Source organism: Aquarana catesbeiana, linkage group LG01, assembly GCF_042186555.1.
Source record: "Aquarana catesbeiana isolate 2022-GZ linkage group LG01, ASM4218655v1, whole genome shotgun sequence".
NCBI lineage: Eukaryota > Metazoa > Chordata > Amphibia > Anura > Ranidae > Aquarana > Aquarana catesbeiana.
Window position 1 is genome coordinate 781608833 of NC_133324.1, and position 21559 is coordinate 781630391.

The 21559-nt window shown below is 37.6% G+C and overlaps 1 protein-coding gene across 1 annotated transcript in view; it reads right to left on the minus strand.

Annotated features, from left to right (window-relative positions):
* Window positions 1–255: 255 nt before the first annotated feature.
* VEGFC (vascular endothelial growth factor C) overlaps window positions 256–21559 on the minus strand; it is a 258822-nt gene continuing 237518 nt past the window's right edge. The window contains exons 5-7 of the mRNA XM_073606728.1: window positions 17130–17239; window positions 10867–11200; window positions 256–8462 (exon numbers count right to left, since the gene is read on the minus strand). Coding sequence (XP_073462829.1) covers window positions 8357–8462; window positions 10867–11200; window positions 17130–17239 — 550 coding nt within the window. The 3' untranslated portion in view covers window positions 256–8356. The remainder of the gene's footprint in view (window positions 8463–10866; window positions 11201–17129; window positions 17240–21559) is intronic.

Consider the following 21559-nt stretch of genomic DNA (forward strand, 5'->3'; position numbering starts at 1 on the left):
CTGGCTGTGAAACAACATAGCTTCACCGCCAGCTTCCCACACACAGCATGGCGGTGCCAGGGACATGAATTTGATCGTAAGTTCCTTGTGTGCGGCGACTGATGTGAATGTACAATATATGTACTGTAAAGTGCTGCATAAATTGTATGTGCTTTATCCTGTAATACATAATAGGTATGTCTTCACATCTATACACAGATATAAACAAACATATAAAGACTATGGTTTAACATACAGAAAACAGTATCAATGTCATTTTTCTGAGATTTTTCTTAAAATATTTATTGTAATACCTGAAGCATATCAGTAATATTTGCACTTCGAAGAATAATCATCATAGAAAATCTTACAAGAGACATTTTAAAAAATCTCTGTGGAAATAAAGTCATTAATAAAAATACATTCATTTCCTTCATTACATCTAAAATGTAAGGTAGGTTCCAGATGGACTAACAGGGGAGATGCGGCTAACCAGCAATACATGTTTTTAGATTTTAGCTATCGTAACTATAGCTATAGTTATTTGAATGCTTTTTAGCCTTTTACATCAAAAGTGCAATTATGTTTTGTGCATTTCATTGTCGTTATCCACATACTGTATGTTAAGGCATTTCTTTAATTAAATGGTCCTAAAAAGAATACAACCGCAACTATCTTGCATTGTTGTTTATTTTCCAAAACTAAAGATTTCAATTTGTCTGAGAATATAATCTTATTTTTATAAGTTATAACATAGCCAAAGGTGTAACAATAGAGAAAAGGGCTTTTGAGACAGAATGGTTGATTGCCTTAGAATCCACATATGCATACTATGTAGATAAAGATTAGATACAGCACATTAGAAAGGGTTTCAGATGCTGGATGGATCCATAAAGTGAATCTCTGGCCAAGCTATAGATATTGAAGTGTTTACATATTCTTAACAAGACTAAATTAGCCTTAAAACAAGGCTTCATTGATCTATGTAGCTAAAGGCACTGTGGAGCAATTCATCCTGAATGTTTACAGCAGACGTTCTAATGTAAATACAGGAGCTCTGGGGGAGGAGGTGGGAGGTGAGCTGAGCTGCTGAGAGAAAGACCTGACAATTTTAGTTCTTCTGATGTTTACTTTACGGATTAATAGCTCCACAGTGTCTGACACTACAGTGACCAACCAGGATTGTTTTTTATACTTATTTACTATATGTAAATACGTACATGATCATAGATCTACATTACTTTTCTTATGTGGTTGGCAGAATAATATTCGTGTCCCAGAACTGTTAACAGTTCAAATTTGATTGATTTCTATTTAAATGTATTTTTGGATTGTCTTCGCTGCCTGTACCGCTGTCAGAAACGTACGATAGTGGTTATAAAAACTGGAACAATCCCATCTGTCATTTTTTTGTAGTGAACGAAAATCAAAGTATAGAGTTGGTTGCTACAGAAAGAATTTTCTTTTGTCATGTATTTATATATAAGTCCAAACATTCATAAATTGGTGCACAAAAGTATTAACTCACAAAGCTGTTTTGGTTGACTTTTTCATAATAAAAATGACAAGGCTAAGAACAATGCATTACATCATTACTAAAGCAAAGAAATTACAAATAAATACTAAGCCACAAACCTATAATACATACATGTTTATCTTAAAAAAAAAAAAAAACACAGCACTGGCTCTTATTATTACTAGGTTATTTCAATATATTATAATACTTCTGGCAGTTATCTCAAGAGACAGTTAGGGGACCTCCAGTATATAAAAAGATGTGATTGGTTTTTCACAGCTTTGAATGTGAATTTCTCTAATCTAACTAATTTTTGCTATAATTTGACAGAAACTAAAATAATTTGGGGATTGTGAAATTGTAAATATAATTATTAACTTAAAAAAAGGGATTTTTTTTTTGCCCATATTTCAATAATCACCACCACATTTTATGTTGTGTGTGTTCCATTGAGGAGATTTCACTTTCTTCTCTGGGGAGGCATGGGAAAGTGAAAGGAAATCTCTCTATAGTAATGGGAAATCCCCCTCTTAGACAGCTGTCTAAGCTGGTGTTCCGTCAGATTAGGCGACCCGTCAGAATGTGTAACGGAAGTGACGTTTCGTCGCCATCTTGCTACACTCTGCACCAGTCCACAGTAAGGATACAGTGAGAAGGGGGCAAGCGGAGATATTGTTACACCCACCAGAGTTTTGCATTTTACACTTATTTATAACAGCAAAGTGAAATACAGTACTTAGAACTCCATCTGAATGTTTAAATGTTGAATTTTAAAAGCAGCCAACGTCTGTCAGATTAGCAAACCTTTGGGATGAGCAGGCTTGCTGCTGCTTTTAAAATATAACATCTTTATAACCTCAGTTTACTGTTATAAAAAAGCGTAAAATGCAAAACTGAGTTGGGTGTAACAATATGTCTGCTTGCCCCCTTCTCACTGTATCATTACTGTGGATGGATACGGGGGGGAAGCAAGATGGCAGCGAAAAAACGTCACTTCCGTTACACATTCTGATAGGTCGCCTAATCTGACAGAACACTGGTGCATCATTGAAAACATTATCTTCACTGATAGTTTTTAGATTTCCTATGACTTTCTCTTTCACTGAGACCAGTGATAAAGAAACCATCAGGAGTTCAAACTATGCCCCTGCTCAGTCAAAAAAAAACAAAAAAAAACATTTAAAGTGTATGTATACCCACATTGCACCTTATTTACTAATCTCAGACTAATTACCTTTAGTAAATCAAAACCTTTGACTTCCTAAGGTGTATTCTCTGGTTTAATGGTTACAAACGGTCTTCAGGCAAAGAACCAGATTCCAGCAAAATGTATAGAAGTAAAGGTGCCCTCCCCATTATTTACCAGCCACATACTTACAATATAATCTGTAAGTAACACATCAGCGCTGAACTCTAATTCACATTCCTGTTTCTGTTAGTTAATCCAATAAAAGGCAAATTGTATTACATTATTTTAAATTTAAAGCCTAAATGTCTAAACGTGACAGTCAAAGGGTTTCGTTCATGATAATTTAGGGTCAACTTTAGATTATGAACCAGGTTCCTGTGGCTGTTCTTTATAAATCTGGATTTGTCTGTAAATACTGTACATATGGCTGAATGAATGATCTAGTTGGTACTTTTGGTACTTTAGGGGCTTGTCTGCATGAAGACTTTATATATGATCAGATGTTGTCATCAAACACTCTTGCAAAGACATCCAATAATTGGTTGTTGTTGATGTGCAATAGGTTAGAACTGAGAGTTGTATTTGCCCCAAATAAATGAATAACTGTGCTTATAATTACTTAAAGGGGCACCTTAATAAAAATGAGTATTTGTCCAGACCTTCTCTTCTTATGTTGCAAACTGGTGAATATTATACCTAAAGTGAAGACTTTTTCAGATGCCAATGACCAGAAAATGTTTATATGCTTCCTCGAGTTAGAAGCTTCAGCAGCACTGTGCATACACAACATACACATATACCTTTTTCAAGAAGATGCTGGGCATGACCAGTATTCTGTATGGTGGGCATAGGCACATATGCAGCGGTGCTCACGGTCCACAACTTGGGTCTAATTATTGTGGATTCATTTGCAGTTTGTTATTTCAGTTATAGTATTATAACCCTATATTAGTTTAAAAGATCCTTGCAGATAACCTTTAAACAGACCCTCATTCAGAACTTGCATGTACAGTAAGTAAATAGGGCTATTGCATGTCTACTATGTAGTGTCAGCAAAACTCTGAAAAAAATAGGCCTAGAAAAACAAAATTGTTAATCCAGACTCATGAATGGATGTTGCAGTAGAGTCTAGTACAATGGCCCTGATAACCCACGACTAGTGTGTTTAAAACATAAAAAAAAATACTCAATTTCCCATTTAAGCAGAAACCTTTGATGCCTGAAATAACTAGACTAAATAAATTTGACCAGTCTAGGTCAACTACATATGAACTACTTTAAACTCATGGTAAAATAAGCTAATACTGAATCTCAGAAAGTATTGAAAATTGGAAAAGATTTCCAGCTAAGCATTTAGCTGTAAGATTCATAGTTATTCTTGTGTTCTCCTTAACTTATCTAGCTATTTAGATGAAATCTAAATTGTTAAAACTGAACTCCAGAAAAAGTAAAAGTGGGGCTGCCTCCGCAATGCAATGAATGATTGCTTGTTTATGTCTAGGTGACTCAGCAAAGCAGTTTTACTTACCTGATCCTCTGCTCCCACAGGCATCTTCAACCTCTTCTCCCCTGCACTCCGGCACTGAAATGCTCCTGTTGTCATTTAAACCAATACAGGGACTAGCCCTGCTTTGGACACGAGGATGCAGAGGGACAGTCCACTGCCAGAGTGTAAAGAAGCACATTTGCTGGGGGAGTGGAAGATTGGGTAAGTAAAATTCTTTTACCGCCCCCTAGACTTAACAAGCCTTTAACCTCTGCAGTGTGGGTGCACCCACACTGCAAAGGAGGACTTTAAAAATTGGGCTTTAAGATACATGAATGAATTATAACAATCTTCAGAAATGAATCCAAACAGCTGTACTCTACAAGTCCTGTCTAATGCCTCGTATACACAATCAGACATTCCGACAACAAAATCCATGTTTTTTTTCCGACGGATGTTGGCTCAAACTTGTCTTGCATACACACGGTCACACAAAGTTGGTCGGAAATGCCGAACGCCAAGAATGCAGTGATGTACAACACGTACGGCGAGTCGAGAAAAATGAAGTTCAATAGCCAGTGCGGCTCTTCTGCTTGATTCCGAGCATGCGTGTAACTTTGTGCATCGGAATTGTGTACACACGATCGAAATTTATGACAACGGATTTTTTTGTCGGAAAATTTGAGGACCATATCTCAAATTTTGTGCAAAGGAAATTCCGATGGAAACTGTCCGATGGAGCCTACACACGGTCAGAATTTCCGACAAAAGGCTCCCATCGAACATTTTCTGTCGCAAAATCCAACCGTGTGTATGGGGCAGAAGAGTAGATACCACAAGAGTCTTGCTTTTATTTTTTATGTCAAGAGCCCTATTTTTTATTTTTTTTTATTAGTCAGATAGTCTCTGATTAAGTTTTCATTTGATAATGGGATCTGATTTCCCCTGACTTTGTGGTTACATTTGACCAACTGTTATTCTACGTGCCCTCTCGATAATGAGATTTAGAGAGAAACATGATATGGATATGCTTAGCCCTTTCTGCATGGCCGCCCCATTGAGCTATGTGCTTTTTGGACACCTTTACTATTCTACATTCGGTTGTGGAGCTCTTACCACTCTGCTCTTCCAGTTAAATATACTGCTAAGTTTTCTTTTTAGTCTAATTACTATGAATCCACACTTTTTACAAGGATGATGGCATTGAGGACTTTTGCTGAGAGATACCATTCTTTGATTGCTCCATCTATGTATATATAGCTGAATTATTAAATCTCAGGATATAAAAAATAAAACATACCAAGCAAAGCATAATTATGTACTATCGATTTCTGGACCATAGCCAATTTTCTACTACTGTCTGGTTATTTGCAGCTGCTTGTGATTTCAGTTTAAAACCTACCTAGTAGTAGCTCCTAAGGGAGTGCCTGCTTTCTGGGCAGGAGTCTCTTCTCATTTCACATTACACTGCTTGGACGTTTGTTTCCTCACAGTTTTTTATGGTTCTGCTGTACAATCAATTAAACAACCTGCAATTCTACTGGGGTTGCATTTATTTTTATTTTCAGCTAGACTCTACAGGGCTATTGATACTACAGCTGCCTGTTATTGGTCAGGAGCCTTTTCTGGTTTTCTTCAGAACAAAAATATCACAACAGTGTCACTGTAAATTAGCGTTTTTGCTTAATTCCTGGTAGATTACAATTATTAGTTTCTCTGGATATAAGAACTATATGGGCTCATGGATCATTCATATCCACATCATATAATAACTACATATATTAAATGCACGTGAACTAATTTAACTATCTGCTTTACTAGAATTTCTCTTGGTAAGATAGCATAAGATAGCATAATACAATGATATTTCTGGTTGGCTAGCCATGTTTTATCAAAGAAATATAGGGGGGAAATCAATAAAGCTCCTGCACCAATTTTTCTAGCGTTAATCTTCCTTGGTAATGTATTGCACCAAATTCAAAAAAATAAATGCGTCAGTTTTGGTTCTGACAGCGACTCGTGCACCAAATTTAGGTAGTTCTAAAAAATGCCACTTTTATATTGCGGTGCAACAAAAGTGCCAAATTCAAAATGAAATACCTATAGTTTGTATCTTATGAAGGTGGAGCTAATTAAGACAAACCCAAGTTCTAGACAGGAACATGAATTTGGCTTACACTTTGCCAGTTTTAGAATGCATGCAAAACACTTCTGCAAACTCTGTCTGTGCCTGTCTTTAGAAATTCCAGGCACAGTGTTTTAAACATTGATATAGATACACATTTGTGTGCATATTTGAAGAGGAAGTAAACTTCCCTCTAATGTTTGTACTTATAGGTAAGCCTATAATAAGGCTTACCTATAGGTACTGTAAATATCTCCTAAACTTGCTCGTTTAGGAGATATTTACTGTATACTGCGCCAATTACGTCATCAGCGCATGCGCTCTGAAGGAACGGCCACTGGTGCTGTTTCTTCGGAGCCCTGTGCCATAACCAATCACAGAGCCAGAGTACATGGAACCGGAAGAAAGACAGGCGGAGATGGATGCATGCGGCCTCCAGCAGGGACTACATGGGCTTCCTTTGCAGGTAAGTATCACATAATGTACTAGCACATTATGCCTTTACTTCGCAGGTAAGAAAAAAGCAAAAACAAAAAACAGCAGAGTTTACTTCCTCTTTAAGGATTAGAATACAAATTTGTCATTTTAGTATCTGTTATTTGTGTTATAGTCAATAGTGACTGAGAAAGCTTTATATCTAGATTTATAGATCCTTATCTCATGAAGAGGTCACTCCAATGGGCAGTCTTATTGTTTCCTATTTTATTATAGTTGTATTTATGCATTTATATAAACTTATATGCATTTATATATATTTATTTATATTGACTGTTTTTCTACATTTTTAAGAGTGTTCTATTTTCTCTACCCATCTCTGATTTAGTTAATTCAACTTTCCCTGACTTTGTGGCTATGCTTTACCAGATTTCATCCCACTGATTATAACTGGTGGCAATCTCAATGGATAGGGCTCAGTCAGGGAAAGTCAGGCCTCAGTATCGAAGTAAAATGTAATTAAATGGGACCAGAAGAGGCTTTTCTGACTAAAGGTAATAGTGTGTGGTATCTGTTTTTAGGCATAAATTTAATTTTAAAAGTCTACCTCGCTGACAAATTTGATTTTGCACAGCAGGTCCAGATATCATCATACTTATGTATATAGTATGTATTACTACTTATTTTCTCCCATATATTTTGGCAGGCTCTTGTAGGTACCAATAAGCTAAATAGGATAAATTTGGAAACATTTCATAGACACCATTGCAACCTGTAGACACATAAGGCATAATTACTGAATTATACAATGTATTTTTTGATATAGCAATCATTATTTTTAGCCATTGGACTGATATGTTCTTTTTTCATTGACTGTAATGAAAATAAGTCTCTAGGGCAAACAATATTCATTATACCTTAGTGAAATGAGTCTATAGACAGTAAGAGAGACAGATAACTAAGTACGAAATACAAAAATACTATTTACATAATTGATTATTCCATGTCTCTGTCTTACACTATCAAACAAGCTGGGATGGTAGAGTTGCATTGTAAGGCCTGCAAGTGCAATTCTGATGGTAATCTTCCATAGGGTTACAGTCTCTTAATTATAATATCCAAAACACATAGCTTAGAGTAAAAAAATAAAATGCTTTACATACATGTACTCTCGAGGTGCAGAAAGGAGTCCAACTGGGCATATTTGGTGGTTTATAGTACAAGTTTCTGTTCTTTTTTTTATTAAACATATTTTACATGATATAAAAATATTAATCACAGTGCGCTTTTACATTGATATTGCTATAAACAAAGAGGCTGCACAATATTTTTAGTGGAAATAAATTATATAGTCATTATCTTGATAAAAAAAAAATCACAGGGAAAATATGGACTTGTGTGTCATTGCAGAAAAATGTCTTTTCAAGCCCTTAAAATTGTAAAATAAAAAATCTTGGTCGATCTTTAAATGTGGATCCTGGACTTATGTGATGCAAATTGCACCGTCTCTACTCTGAACAGGGTTCTTAATGGAAATAATGTTGATCCAATACTCAGAACAGGACAACGTCTTCTTTACGTTCAGAAGCAGAAGAAATATATCCTCTGACTGTAGAATCCATTTGTTTATGGTCTTTTCCAATATACAGGAACACAGCGGCACACTTCTTCACTATAGAATAGACCAGAGTCACAGCGCTTCGGTCGAGATTTACATGGTGGTCTGTAGCAACTGAAAAGAGGAAAAGGAAGTAATGAATTCCAAATTAAATTCCCCAAAAAATTCTGAAAAGATTTATCTTTGTCTCTTTTTTTTACATCACAGAAACCTGACATTTTAACAGGGGTGTGTAGACTTTTTATATCCATTGTAGATGGGCTTGTGCCTAATCTATACAGCTGTATTTCATCTGTTTTGCTGTCAGTTGGAAAGCAGTGCAAATGCCTACATACATTTTAAATAAAGATGCCCATTTCCATTTAACATGGTTACAAAGCTTCCTGATTAAGGATTTTTCTTTTAATATGTTCTTTAATGCTAACATTTTTTGGTTTTGTATGTGTTTCCTCTACTATGTTCATGAATACAAATGTACTTGGGAAAAAAACCATGAATACAAATGTAAAATAAAATGTATATATACATACAATTTGGAATTATCAGGCAGAGCTTTAGGTTCAATACAAGTTTTGTAATTTTCTTTGCCCCTCTGTTGTAAAAAGCCTATTTGCAGAAATTATTCAGCAAATTTTTGCCACAAGACAGGTTGCTTTTGTAGTAATGTCACTTTAGCTAGGCCAGGGGTGCTCAACCCTTTGAAGAGCGAGGGCCCACTTAAGTGATTTGGTAACTGGTAGTGGGCCATAATGAAATAAAATGGTTCAGAATTTCAAATTTTTTATTTTGAATAGTATAATGAAGAATTTCCTCCTGCAGTCACTGAATGGCGGTAGGAGGGAGAGGAGGAGAAGCTGGGTTTCAGAGGTTACAGGAGGAAAATGGGAAGGATTGGTTACTCTATATGTCACCCCCGCTGCCCCTCCTGTCCAAGTGTAAAACAGAATGTGACAGGGAGGCTGCACGGGCCCCCTGGAGCATGGGCAGGGGTCGCCACTGTGACCCCTGATGTTACACCAGTGGTTGAGGGATGTGGTAAAAATACCCCTCAACTATGGGGTTTACCTCCTCCCAAATGTAAATGAGCCATTACTGTCCTGAGCCCCGTATAGGGTTGCTTTCACACTGATGCACTGCGGTTTACCCACACCATGGGTGCAGCACAGTGCACCTGCGGTATTCCTGCGGGTTGGCTGCGCTTTGCCATAAACTTCTATTATATCTTGCGGGTGTGGTGCACTTTCTGAAAGCGCACAGCCAGGTGCACAACCAGGTGCTCCGAGTGGAACTCTGTCAATTGTCTGCTAAATTTTTGTAGGCGTGATACAGCCTATTCCCCCATCTTCTCCCCTTTTCTTTAGCTCTAGGATTTTTGATGGACCTCAATACAGGGAAGGCATCGTTGGTCAAGTCAAGTGGGTCCTGCTCATTACCCGCACCCTCCATATAATAATTCATTGTCCCTCTAGTACAGATTTTGATTAGACTGTATTAAAAATACACTGGGCTGATTAAGTGCAACTGCAGGCAACTAAGTTGTTTGTAAGCAACCTGATATAAACAAGAGGCAAATGGAACAGGAGGGCAGTGAAGACAACACAGCCAGGCAGACAGAGGAAGAGAACTGCAGTGATCCACACTGAGAAGTCAAACAGGCTGAGCTGGCTATTTCGAGTATAGGAGAGAGGGGGAGTTGGGGAGGCAGGAGGCACAATCCCGCTGTATGCAAGTGAGAAGTGAGTGAGAAGCGGGAGCTGGAGCAGCAGCAGTAAAGGTAGAAAGACCGGGAGAACACCAGGAGGTTGACAGCAGGTCCCCAAGGATAGCTGAGCAGGATATAGGTCAGAATCAGGAGCACATACCCTGCTCCCATGGAGCTACCAGTCACACCCCCATATGCACTCTGATGATCTAGGATGGTGGATCGGCAACCCGCGATGTGGGTTTGCTGACCCGCTATCCCAGAGAATGAGGTCATGGGCCACATCAGAGAGCTTCAGGGGCGATGGGTTTGGCACCCCTGAGCTAGGCCAAAGTGCAGTGGGAACCATCTGTCTTTTTTTATTTGCAAAAACTTTATTCAAACTTTTTATTTGCATAAACAACTGAAACTATATTGACCCAAACCCATTTACGCTTACAACCTTAACATGCACTGTACATCAAGGCAAACACTTTTTTCTTGTTTGGGGAAGAGTGGGGAATATCTAGAAAGCCTGTCTGGTTTTTACTTGTTGAGACTCAGTTAGAGAAATTTACCCTTAGCTACTGTCCTACTGACAATTTTTTAACCAAATGGAAAATTAAGGAAATATCTGCAACAGAGACACAGACTGGTTCTAGCCTTCCCCTACTCTACAAAAAAGAAAAGCATGTTGGAGAGTTACACATTATTGTTAAAAGTTTATTACTGTTTTAGCTAAATGTCCTAAATCCTCTGTTATATTGATTTTTAAAAACACTTCATTCTTTACTGCAATATATTGCAAATACTGCACCACTCTTTATGTCTGTGTACCTGCATGTTTGATGATTGAATCTTTTTCCTCTAAGGAAACATGTGTTTGGTGTTTCTACACATTCACAGGCACATTTTAAAGGGTTCAGTGGCTGGTGTTTTGGACAAGTCTTTTTACAGACACACTGACATCTCTCTTCATCATATTGCTTGTTTATCCCACAGGAAGTAGACAGGAGCTTATTTTTGCAAACACACTGGCAAGATGTTCGGTCCAGTTCTTTATGAGGGCCACAGCTGGAGGGTAGCAATCCCCCTTTACAAACACATTGGCAGGTTTCTTCATCTAACTCTTTGTTTGGTCCACAAATATCATTAAATTCTTCATCCGAATCTAAGATCAAGCAAAAACAAGATAAATGAAAACTAAAACATGAAATAAACTTTGCCTACTGTATTAGTTAAACAAGTCAGAGGGGTATAAAAAAAGTTTGCGGCAGTTGTCAATAAGCTTAAGTCATAAAGAAACAGAGCTCCTCACCTAAAACTATCTCTGCTTCTACATTGCACCCAGGAATGCACATTCACTTTTTCAGGGTTTCTGGTACATAACAGGCATAATAAACACGATATGTGCAGAGAAACACATGCATAGGAAGCATCTCTGTAATGGTCTTCCAATTCACAAGTAGGGGGTAACATGCAATCAGTCACAAATCTACTTCCGTGGTGCAAATGAAAGTGTAGGTCAAGCTCGATCCAGACTCAGGAGACAGAGTACTCTGTAAACAGGCAATTTTTGAAGACCAAAAGCAACACAAGGTACCAGGCATACTTTTTTTTAACACTAAAACCTCAAGAGTCCTACCAAAGTGCCTGATTATATGGATGTGTACTGGCAGTGGGAGCATAGGCGTGATCCTGGCCACATCCCACAATGCAGTGCTTTGGCTAGATGATCTGCTGGAAGGTTTAAGTATTTGAGAGGCATTGGGCAACTGTAGGGAACAGTGGAACAGTGGAACACTATATCTGCAGAATTTATATCCTTTACATAATTAGGGTCAAATGCAGAACAAGTCCATCTAATCCAACAACAGAAAACAGGATTAATAAATAAATATGTTTAAAACCTCCATATACAGAATCCTATACCCACAGATGATCCAGAAGAAGGCAAAAATAAATCTTAAACCTTAAAGCATGATCCATTTAGCTCCAAAAGGGAAAAAAAATCCTTCCTGATTCCTTAAGGCAATTGGATTTTTCGTGGATAAACAATCTCTGCTGTTATTACTAATAAATGTTAAAGTGGTATTAAACACAAAAACAAAATATGTAATTAATTGCAGATTACCAGTCCTTACATGTGGTTGTTGAATTTGTTTTAGTTTTTCTCCTTTTGATTCAGCCAATAACAGAGTAGCTCTTCTACCTGTGTAGGGGCAATGGAGTCACCCTTGCACAGACTGTCTAGAAATGGTAGTGCTAAGTGGATTTAGATGGACATTACATAGAGATTAACAAAGCCTAACTACAGATAACACTTTTTAAGCAGTTACATATTTATCTTTTTTTTAGGGATAATGGGATTGATTTACTAAAGGCAAATATTATTATTATTATACAGGATTTATATAGCGCCAACAGTTTGTACAGCGCTTTACAACATGGGGGCAGACAGTACACTTGCAATACAAATCAATACAGAGAGATTAGAGGGCCTTGCTCATTAGAGCTTACAATATAGAAATTATCTTTGCACTTTGCAATGTGCAGTTGCACTCTGCAAGAGTAGTTGCTCCAGAACTTAGTAAATAAGCAGAAGCTCTGAAGACTTCCACCATCCAATCATGTGCAAGCACAAATGCTGTTTTTTTATTTTCCTTGCATGTGATTGGATATTCTTTGCAAAGTAAACCTTTACCTCATTTACTAAGCTTTGGAGCAACTGCATTTTGCAAAGTGCACATTCTATTTTTCTTTAGTAAATCAAACCCAAAGTGTCAGGAAAAGCTTGTCCATAGCACAGATTAAGTTTCCAGGTGCAAACCGGCAACTGGGTGGTGCATATGTATTTGCATGCGCAGATGTGCATGGATGTGGGCATAGGCGCATGGGAATGTGTATACGCACACAAACACACGTGCCTGTCACCAATACTGGTGCCTAACGGGCTATTTAAACAAGGCTGCAGCACTGGCTCATTGCTGTTTTGTCTACAGCGTTCTGTGTTTTTATCCCCGATTCCCGTGCCTGACCTCTAATCTTGACCTGGCCTGCTCCTGACTATGTTTGCTTGCTACCTGCCCTGACCTTGACTTTGTTCCTGGATTCTTCTGGGAAACTCAGTTTTTAAATGGACACAAAACTGGCTAAAAGACTGTATTCAGAGAGTGGTGCTTACTGATTCATACTCTGAATGATTTAAGGTTATTAGTGGTGTACCCCAGGGTTAATTATTGCGACCCTTGCTTTTTAATATATTTATAAATCCTATAGGGTCTGGGATTAAAAGTACTATTTCAGTCTTTGCAGACTAAGCTATGCAGTGGAATAACGTCCTTACAGGATGTCTCTAACTTACAAGCTTACCCCAATGCACTGTTTAATTGGGCAACTATGTGGCAAATGAGATTTAATGTTGATAAATGTAGTTATGCTCTTGGAAGCTAGGAATATGCACACATCATACATACATAATGGTCCATATAGTGAACTTGGTGTTGAGTTATTCACTTTAAGGTCATCACAGAGAACAAAGGGGCATCCATAAGTGGTCCATATAATGAACTTGGTGTTGAGTTATTCACTTTATGGTCATCACAGAGAACAAAGAGGCATCTGAAGGAAAAGAGATTGAGTCCTCGTTCACATTGGAGTGACTTGTCATGTGTTGACAGTTCAAATCACATGACAAGTCGGATCCTATTGCCGGCAATCGCACTGTTCAAACCGGTGTGACGCCGACTTTGTAGTGCAGTATCGATATGAAAAAGTCAATTCTGCACTACTTTTGGGTGCAACTTGCATAGACATCTGTGCGTGAAGCTGCACAAATGTCCTCTAAGTCACATTGACATGTTGCTTTGAAATCATATGATTTCAGATGAAGTCGCACAATTTCAAAGCCACAGTCAATGTGAACGAGGGCTTAATCTCCAAATACAGAAAAGCTTCTTCGCAGTAAGAGCTGTGAAAATGTGAAATAGACTCCCTCGAAAGCTGGTTCTGTCCAGCTTAGTAGATTACTTTAAAAAAGGCCTGGATTATTTCCTAAAGTATATAATATAACTGGAGACTAACATTTATAGGCAAAGTTGATCCAGGGAATATCCGATTACCTCTTGGGGGATCAAGAAGGATTTTTTCCCCTTTTGGAGCAAATTGGATCGTGGAGTGTTGGGTTTGTGCCTTCCTCTGGATCAACTGAAGGCATAGGTTTTTGTATATAGGATTGTATAATTATTTATTTTCCTTTTATTGGTTGAACTACAGTGGATATAAAAAGTCTACACACCTCTGTTAAAATGTCAGGTTTCTGTGATGTAAAAAAATGAGACAAAGACACATCATTTCAGAACTTATTCCACCTTTAATGTGACCTATAAACTGTACAACTCAGTTGAACAACAAACTGAAATCTTTTAGGTGGAAGTAAAAATAAAAACAAAAAATAATATAGTTGCGTAGGTGTGCACACTCTTAAACTAATACTTTGTTGAAGCACCTTTTGATTTTATTACAGATTTTATTAAGTCTATCAGCATGGCACATCTTGACTTTGCAATATTTGCCCTCTCTTTTTTACAAAAACACTCCAAATCTGTCAGATTGCGAGAGCATTTCCTGTGCACAGCCCTCTTCAGATCAACCCACAGATTTTCAATCAGGTTCAGATCTGGGCTCTGGCTGGGCCATTCCAAAACTTTAATCTTCTTCTGGTGAAGCCATTCCTTTGTTGAGTTGGATATATGCTGTGGGTCATTGTCATGCTGAAATATGAAGTTCCTCTTCATGTTTAGCTTTCTAGCAGAAGCCTGAAGTTTTTGTGCCTATATTGACTGGTATTTGGAACTGTTCATAATTCATAATTCCCTCTACCTTGAATATGACCTGTGTTCCAGCTGAAGAAAAATGGCCCCAAAGCATTATGCTGCCACCACCATGCTTCACTGTGGGTACGGTATTCTTTTCGTGATGTGCAGTGTTGTTTTTGCGCCAAACATATCTTTTGGAATTATGGCCAAGAAGTTCAACCCTGGTTTCATCAGACCATAACACATTTTCCCATGCTTTTGGGAGACTTCAGATGTGTTTTTGCAAAATTTAGCCAGGCTTGGATGTTTTTCTTCCTGAGAAAAGGCTTCTGTCTTTCCACTCTACCCCATAGCCCAGACATATGAAGAATATGGGAGATTGTTGTCTGTAGGCCTCTTGGCAGCCTCCCTGACCAGTTTTCTTCTCATCTTTTCATAAATTTTGGAGGGAAGTCCAGTTCTTGGTAATGTCACTGTTGTGCCATATTTCCTCCAATCGATGAAGACTGTCTTCACTGTGTTCCATGGTATATCTAATGCCTTGGAAATTCTTTTGTATCCTTCTCCTGACTGATACCTTTTAACAATGAAATCCCTCTGTTGCTTTGGAAGTCCTCTGTGGACCATGGCTTTTGCTGTAGAATGCTACTAAGAAAATGTCAGGAAAGACCTACTAGAACAGCTGAACTTTATTTGGGGTTAATCAGCGGCACTTTAAATGATGTCAGGTGTGTATTGACTCCTATTTAACATGAGTTTGAATGTGATTGCTTAATTCTGAACACAGCTACATCCCCAGTTATAAGAGAGTATGCACACTTATAAAACCACATTATTTTATTTTTTTATTTTTACTTTCCCCCCAAAAGATCTGTTTTTCAATTGAGTTGTGCAGTTTATAACTTACATTAAAGGTGGAAACAATTCTGAAAAGATTGATCTTTGTCTCTTTTTTTTACATCACAGAAACCTGACATTTTAATAGGGGTGTGTAGACTTTTTATATCCATTGTAGATGGGCTTCAGTCTTTTTTCAACCAGACTAATTATGTAACTATGTAACTACTGTATATTCAAAGTAATCAGCATTTATATATAGTGCCACTCACTCACCCGCTACCTTTGCGACTATGGGGTTGATTAACTAAAACTGTAGAATGCAAAAGCTGGTGCAGTTCTGCATAGAAACATAGGTTGTTTTGTCAAAGCTTAATTGAACAAGCTGAAGTTAAAAGCTGATTGGTTTCTATGCAGAGCTGCACCAGATTTTGCACTCTCCAGTTTTAGGAAATCAACTCCTATATCATTGTTTGATCTTCTGGAACAGATTTCCAGAAGATTGCAATGTGTGTCTGTGGAAATGTATGTTCATTCATTTGTGAAGTCAGGTACTGATTCTGGACAACAAGCCTTGACCTGCAAATTACTCTGAACCAAACTCAACAAACCATGCTTTTTTGGTCCTGGGACACAATCATGCTGAAAACAAAAAGGGCCTTCCTCAAATTGTAGCCATACATTCAAATTGGAAACATACCTTTGTTTAAAATCTCTTTGTACACTGTAGTTGTAAGAGTACTCCTTACTGGAAACACCTGAACTCATATTGGAGGACCAAATATATTTGGCTACATGGTGTATCATGCTGATGTACTCATCATAAGACATCTCTTTGTTGTCTTTAAACTAGTAAAATTATTATTGTGTAAGACAATACAAAATGTATGAATGATGCGCATAATGCAGCCAGCTTTACCTCCCTAGCTGATTTGGGGCAGCCGCCAGCAAACTGGGTTTTGCTGTAATTTTTAACAATTGTCCAGTGACATAACATGTCATCATGGTGCTGCTCATTAAAGGAATCTTTCGTGCAACTTAACTCCAATAGTACTTGTGATCTGAGCTAATAAAATGTCTGCAGAATAATTAGAAGCCTTTTTCTTTAAAATAAATGGTTGACAGATGATCACGCATGGGAAACATACACAGTATCTATAGAATATAATGTGGATCATATTTCTTTGCTGTAATTTTCTTATCTTGATGATACAAAAAAATTGTCATATTGCACACATTATTCATAAAAATGAAAACAGACCAGTAATGTGATATTACGTCACCACCTTCTAATTTGCCTAATTATCCTATACTCTACATGATGTATGTACAATAGAAGTTTTAACATGACAATTGGAAAGACAGTAAAGAAATGAAGATCATCAGTACAGCAAATAATTAATTACATGCTCTCCTAATGTATTCAACATGGTGCGAATCTCTTACCTGATTCCTCGTGATGTAATGAAAACCCAGAGTCATGTTGTTCTATACATCTGCACAAATGGTTATTCCATGCGTAATTTCTAGGACATGTTTTATTTGCCACTTGACAGCTGAAAAAGAATTATGACATTACATATAGTAATCCGAAAAAGCAAATACTTACAGAAGTAATGTGAATATTACAGGTTTTCAGTATATTGTACTCTGTACTTCTATTCCCTTCCCCTCCAACAAACTTTGCTGCTCTCTGCTAAGAAAGCTGTGATTCAAAAAATGGTTCTCAATTTTTTTTTTTTTTATAAAGTCCGTTACATTATTGGATGTCTTTAAAATACCTTCGTAGGCATGTCAATGCATGTAAACTACCTCATAATGGGGTTAATTTACTAAAGGCAAATACAGTTGCACTCTGCAAAAGTAGTTGCTCCAGAGCTTAATAAATGAGCAGAAGCTCCGCTGAGTTCCATCAACCAATCATATGCAAGCAAAAATGCTGTTTTTTAAAATTTCCTTGCATGTGATTGGGTATTCTTTGCAAAGTGAAACTTTACCTCATTTACTAAGCTCTGCAGCAACTGCACTTTGCAAAGTGCACAGTCGATAGTAAATCAACCCCACTGTGTGCACATGTATTACTAGTACCCTATAACTTACATACGGCTCATGTACACTAGCAGCTCCTAAACTTGCGTTTAAGAGCTTTTGGCATTTTTTTGCCAAAGCTCCTAAACGCAACGCTTTAAAAGCCTATGGTGTTGATTTACTAAAGGCAAATAGACTTTGCACTTTGAAAAGTGCAGTTGCCCTCTGCAAGTGCAGATTCTCCAGAGCTTAGTAAATGAGGTAAGGCTTAACTTTACAAAGAGTACCCAATCACATGCAAGGGAAAATAAATGCATTTTTGCTTGTACATGATTGGATGATGGAAGTCAGCAGAGCTTTTGCTGATTTACTAAGCTCTGGAGCAACTGCACTTGCAGAGTGCATATGCACTTTGCAAAATGCACACTATTTTTGCCTTTAGTAAATCAACTCCTAAGTGTCCATGTACACATAAAGGTTTATTTACTAAAGGCAAAAATAGTATACACTACAAGTGCACTGCAAGTGCACTTAGAAAGGGCAGTCGCTGTAGATCTGAGGGGGACATGCAAGGAAAATAAAAAACAGCATTTTTGCTTGTATATAATTGGATTATAGAAATCAGCAGAGCTTCCCCTCATTTCAGATCTTCCCCTCAGATCTACAGTGACTGCACTTGCAGGACACTTGTAGTGCACAGTGGATTTGCCTTTAGTAAATAAACCCCATAGGCTTTTAGCAGTGTTTAGGAGCTTCTGCTTTTAGGAGAGGTTAAATCTTCCTCTCCTGAAAGTGGAAGAATCGCATTCAGGATAGGAACATTTTGACTGGCGGTCGCAGAAATTGCACTTTCAGTGCAATTTCAAGTGCACTTTGCACTTGTAGTTTGCACTTGTAGTGCAAAGTGGATTTGCCTTTAGTAAATAACCCCCAAGGTTCTCCTTTGTTTGTTCAGAACAAAATCTCTTTAAAATGACAACTCCTATAACTGCTCTTTCAGGGGTAGAAATAAAATACATAAAGGTAATGATGTCCAAGCCAATGGAGTTTCTGGCAGGATTAACAGAAAGCTACATGTTGCACAAGCTATTTTGTAAGCATAGAGAAAAATACTATTCCCAAAACACATTACAGAGACAGTCGGTATTGTGTCATGAAGATTTAGTTTCTGTATCATATGTTATTACAAAGACATAGGGGTTTATTTACTAAAGGCAAATCCACTTTGCACTACAAGTGCACTGGAAGTGTACATGATTGGCTTATACAATCAGCAGAGCTTCCCCTCATTTCAGATCTTCCCCTCATATTTTAAGCGATTGCACTTCCAAGTGCACTTGCAGTGCACTTGTAGTGCAAAGTGGATTATTTGCCTTTAGTAAATGAACCCCATAGAATATTATAAATACTTTTAATATAACATAAACTGTGTTAAGGGATATAATCTATTTTTAATTTCTGATTTAATATAGGAGCAAATCCTCCAGAGAGATAAGATGACATTGCTGAGATATAGCTTGGGAATCACTAAGCTAATTAACTTTAACAACTAATTCAATTAAGTATATTCGGGCTGTAGGTAATGTAGGTAGGCTTCAGGTAATCCTGGGGAAGTATTTTATAATTTAATGATATTAGACATTACCTTTCAATACCATTTGGCTGCTAGTTATGGTTTTCTAAACATTCTATATTTATGTGACTGGGTTACTTATTTTCCCATAGGTCTGTGCAGAGTTTGAGGTATAACTTCAGGCTTGGCAGTAAGCAGTAGGCAGTAAGCCTTCCATCTTCAGTTATACAGTCGCTATACACTGATCAGCCATAACATTATGACCACCCACCTAATATTGATTAGGCCTTAATTTTTCCACCAAAACAGCCCTGACCCTTCTAGACATGGATTCCAAAGTAGGATACACATAAATGGTAGGACCCAAGGTTTGCCAGCAAAACATTGCCCAAAGCATCACACTGTCTCCACTGGCTTGCCTTCTTCCCATAGTGCATCTTGGTGCCATCTCTTCCCCAGGTGAGCAATGCACAAGCACACAGCCCTCCACATGAGGTAGAAGAAAACATGATTCATCAGACCAGGCCACCTTCTTCCACCACTCCGTGGTCCATCCAGTTCTGATGCTAACATGCCCATTGTAGGTGCTGTGGACACGGGTCAGCATGGGTACTTTGACAGTATGCAGTCTAATATGCAATTAACTGCACTCAGTGTTCTGACACCTTTCTATCAGAACCAGAATGAACTTTTCAGCAATTTGAGCTACAGTAGGTCCTCTATTGGATTGGACTACATGGGCCAGCTTTTGCTCCCTGTGTGCATCAGTGAGCTCTGGCCGCCCATGACCTTGTTGCTGGTTCACCATGTTCACTTGCTGCCTAATATATTCTATACACTTTCAGGTGCTAGTGTAACACAATGATCCTTGTTAAGTACCTGTCAATGGTCATAATTTTATGACTGATCAGTGTACTGTATGTCTACAGAATAGCTGGAGATGCACTATCTATTCTAATACAACAGTGGGACTGATTATGTGGTTACACAAGTCAGACCTTTCCCCTTAGTGTTCATTTTACAGTATGGTAAACTCAGTAGCAAGAACAGCAGCAGGTAAGTACTCGCAATGACGTTTTTATAAACTTTTTACAGTGTATGTAACTAGCCTGGAAAGGATTACTTTTTCTCAGTAAAAGAGGAGTTTCACTTTAATCCAGCTAAACTGGATTTCTGCATATTTTCCATAACTGTGATGATTATTAATGACAAACTGCATGTTTGTTACAAAAATAATCGGTTTGGGTGTAATTCAAGTCTTTCCACATGTCCTAAGTGGGTACATTTAATCATTATGATGTAACTGAAAAGAAACTACACATTACTACCAATTTTTTAAATGCTAAAAACCCAGTCTGGTCATCCATCAAGTGGAAACCTAACAGATACATTGCAGGTCTTTCAGAAAGAGCATGAACTCTTGCAGGATTAATTTCATATAATAATAATATAAATTTAAAGATTTTAACTTTAGTTTCCCTGCTACAGATGTTTTTGACTTACAAAAATAACACCAATATATTACTGTCACCCAAAACAATGAAGGTCTAATAAACTAGTCCTATGCAATAAAAACAGAATATTACTACTAATGTCACTACTTTGTGCAGGTAATACTTAACATTTTAGGCATGTGTATAATTGAACACGTGCATAAAATGTTGTAGCCCCAAGAGGACACACCTGCTAGTTTATGACAGGTTTACTTTAGGAGCTCATTCATTACAGTACACATCCTTAACCACTTCAGCCCCGGAAGATTTGGCTGCTCAATGACCAGAGCACTTTTTGCGATACGGCACTGCGCTGCTTTAACTGACAATTGTGCGGTTGTGCAATGCTGTACCCAAACAAAATTGACGTCCTTTTTTTCCCACAAATAGAGCTTTCTTTTGGTGGTATTTGATCATCTCTGTGGTTTTTATTTTTTGCGCTATAAACAAAAAAAGAGCAACAATTTTGAAAAAAAACACAATATTTTGTACTTTTTTGCTATAGTAAATATCCCCAATTTCTTTTTAAAAAAAGCGAATTTTTTTCTCAGTTTAGGCTGATATGTATTCTTCTACATATTTTTGGTAATAAAAATCGCAATAAGCATATATTGATTGGTTTGTGCAAAAGTTATAGCATCTACAAAATAGGGGATAGATTTATGGCATTTTTATTATTATTTTTATACTAGTAATGGCGGCGATCTGCTATTTTTATTGTGACTGCGACATTATGGCGGACACATGGACACTTTTGACACATTTTTGGGATGATTGACAAT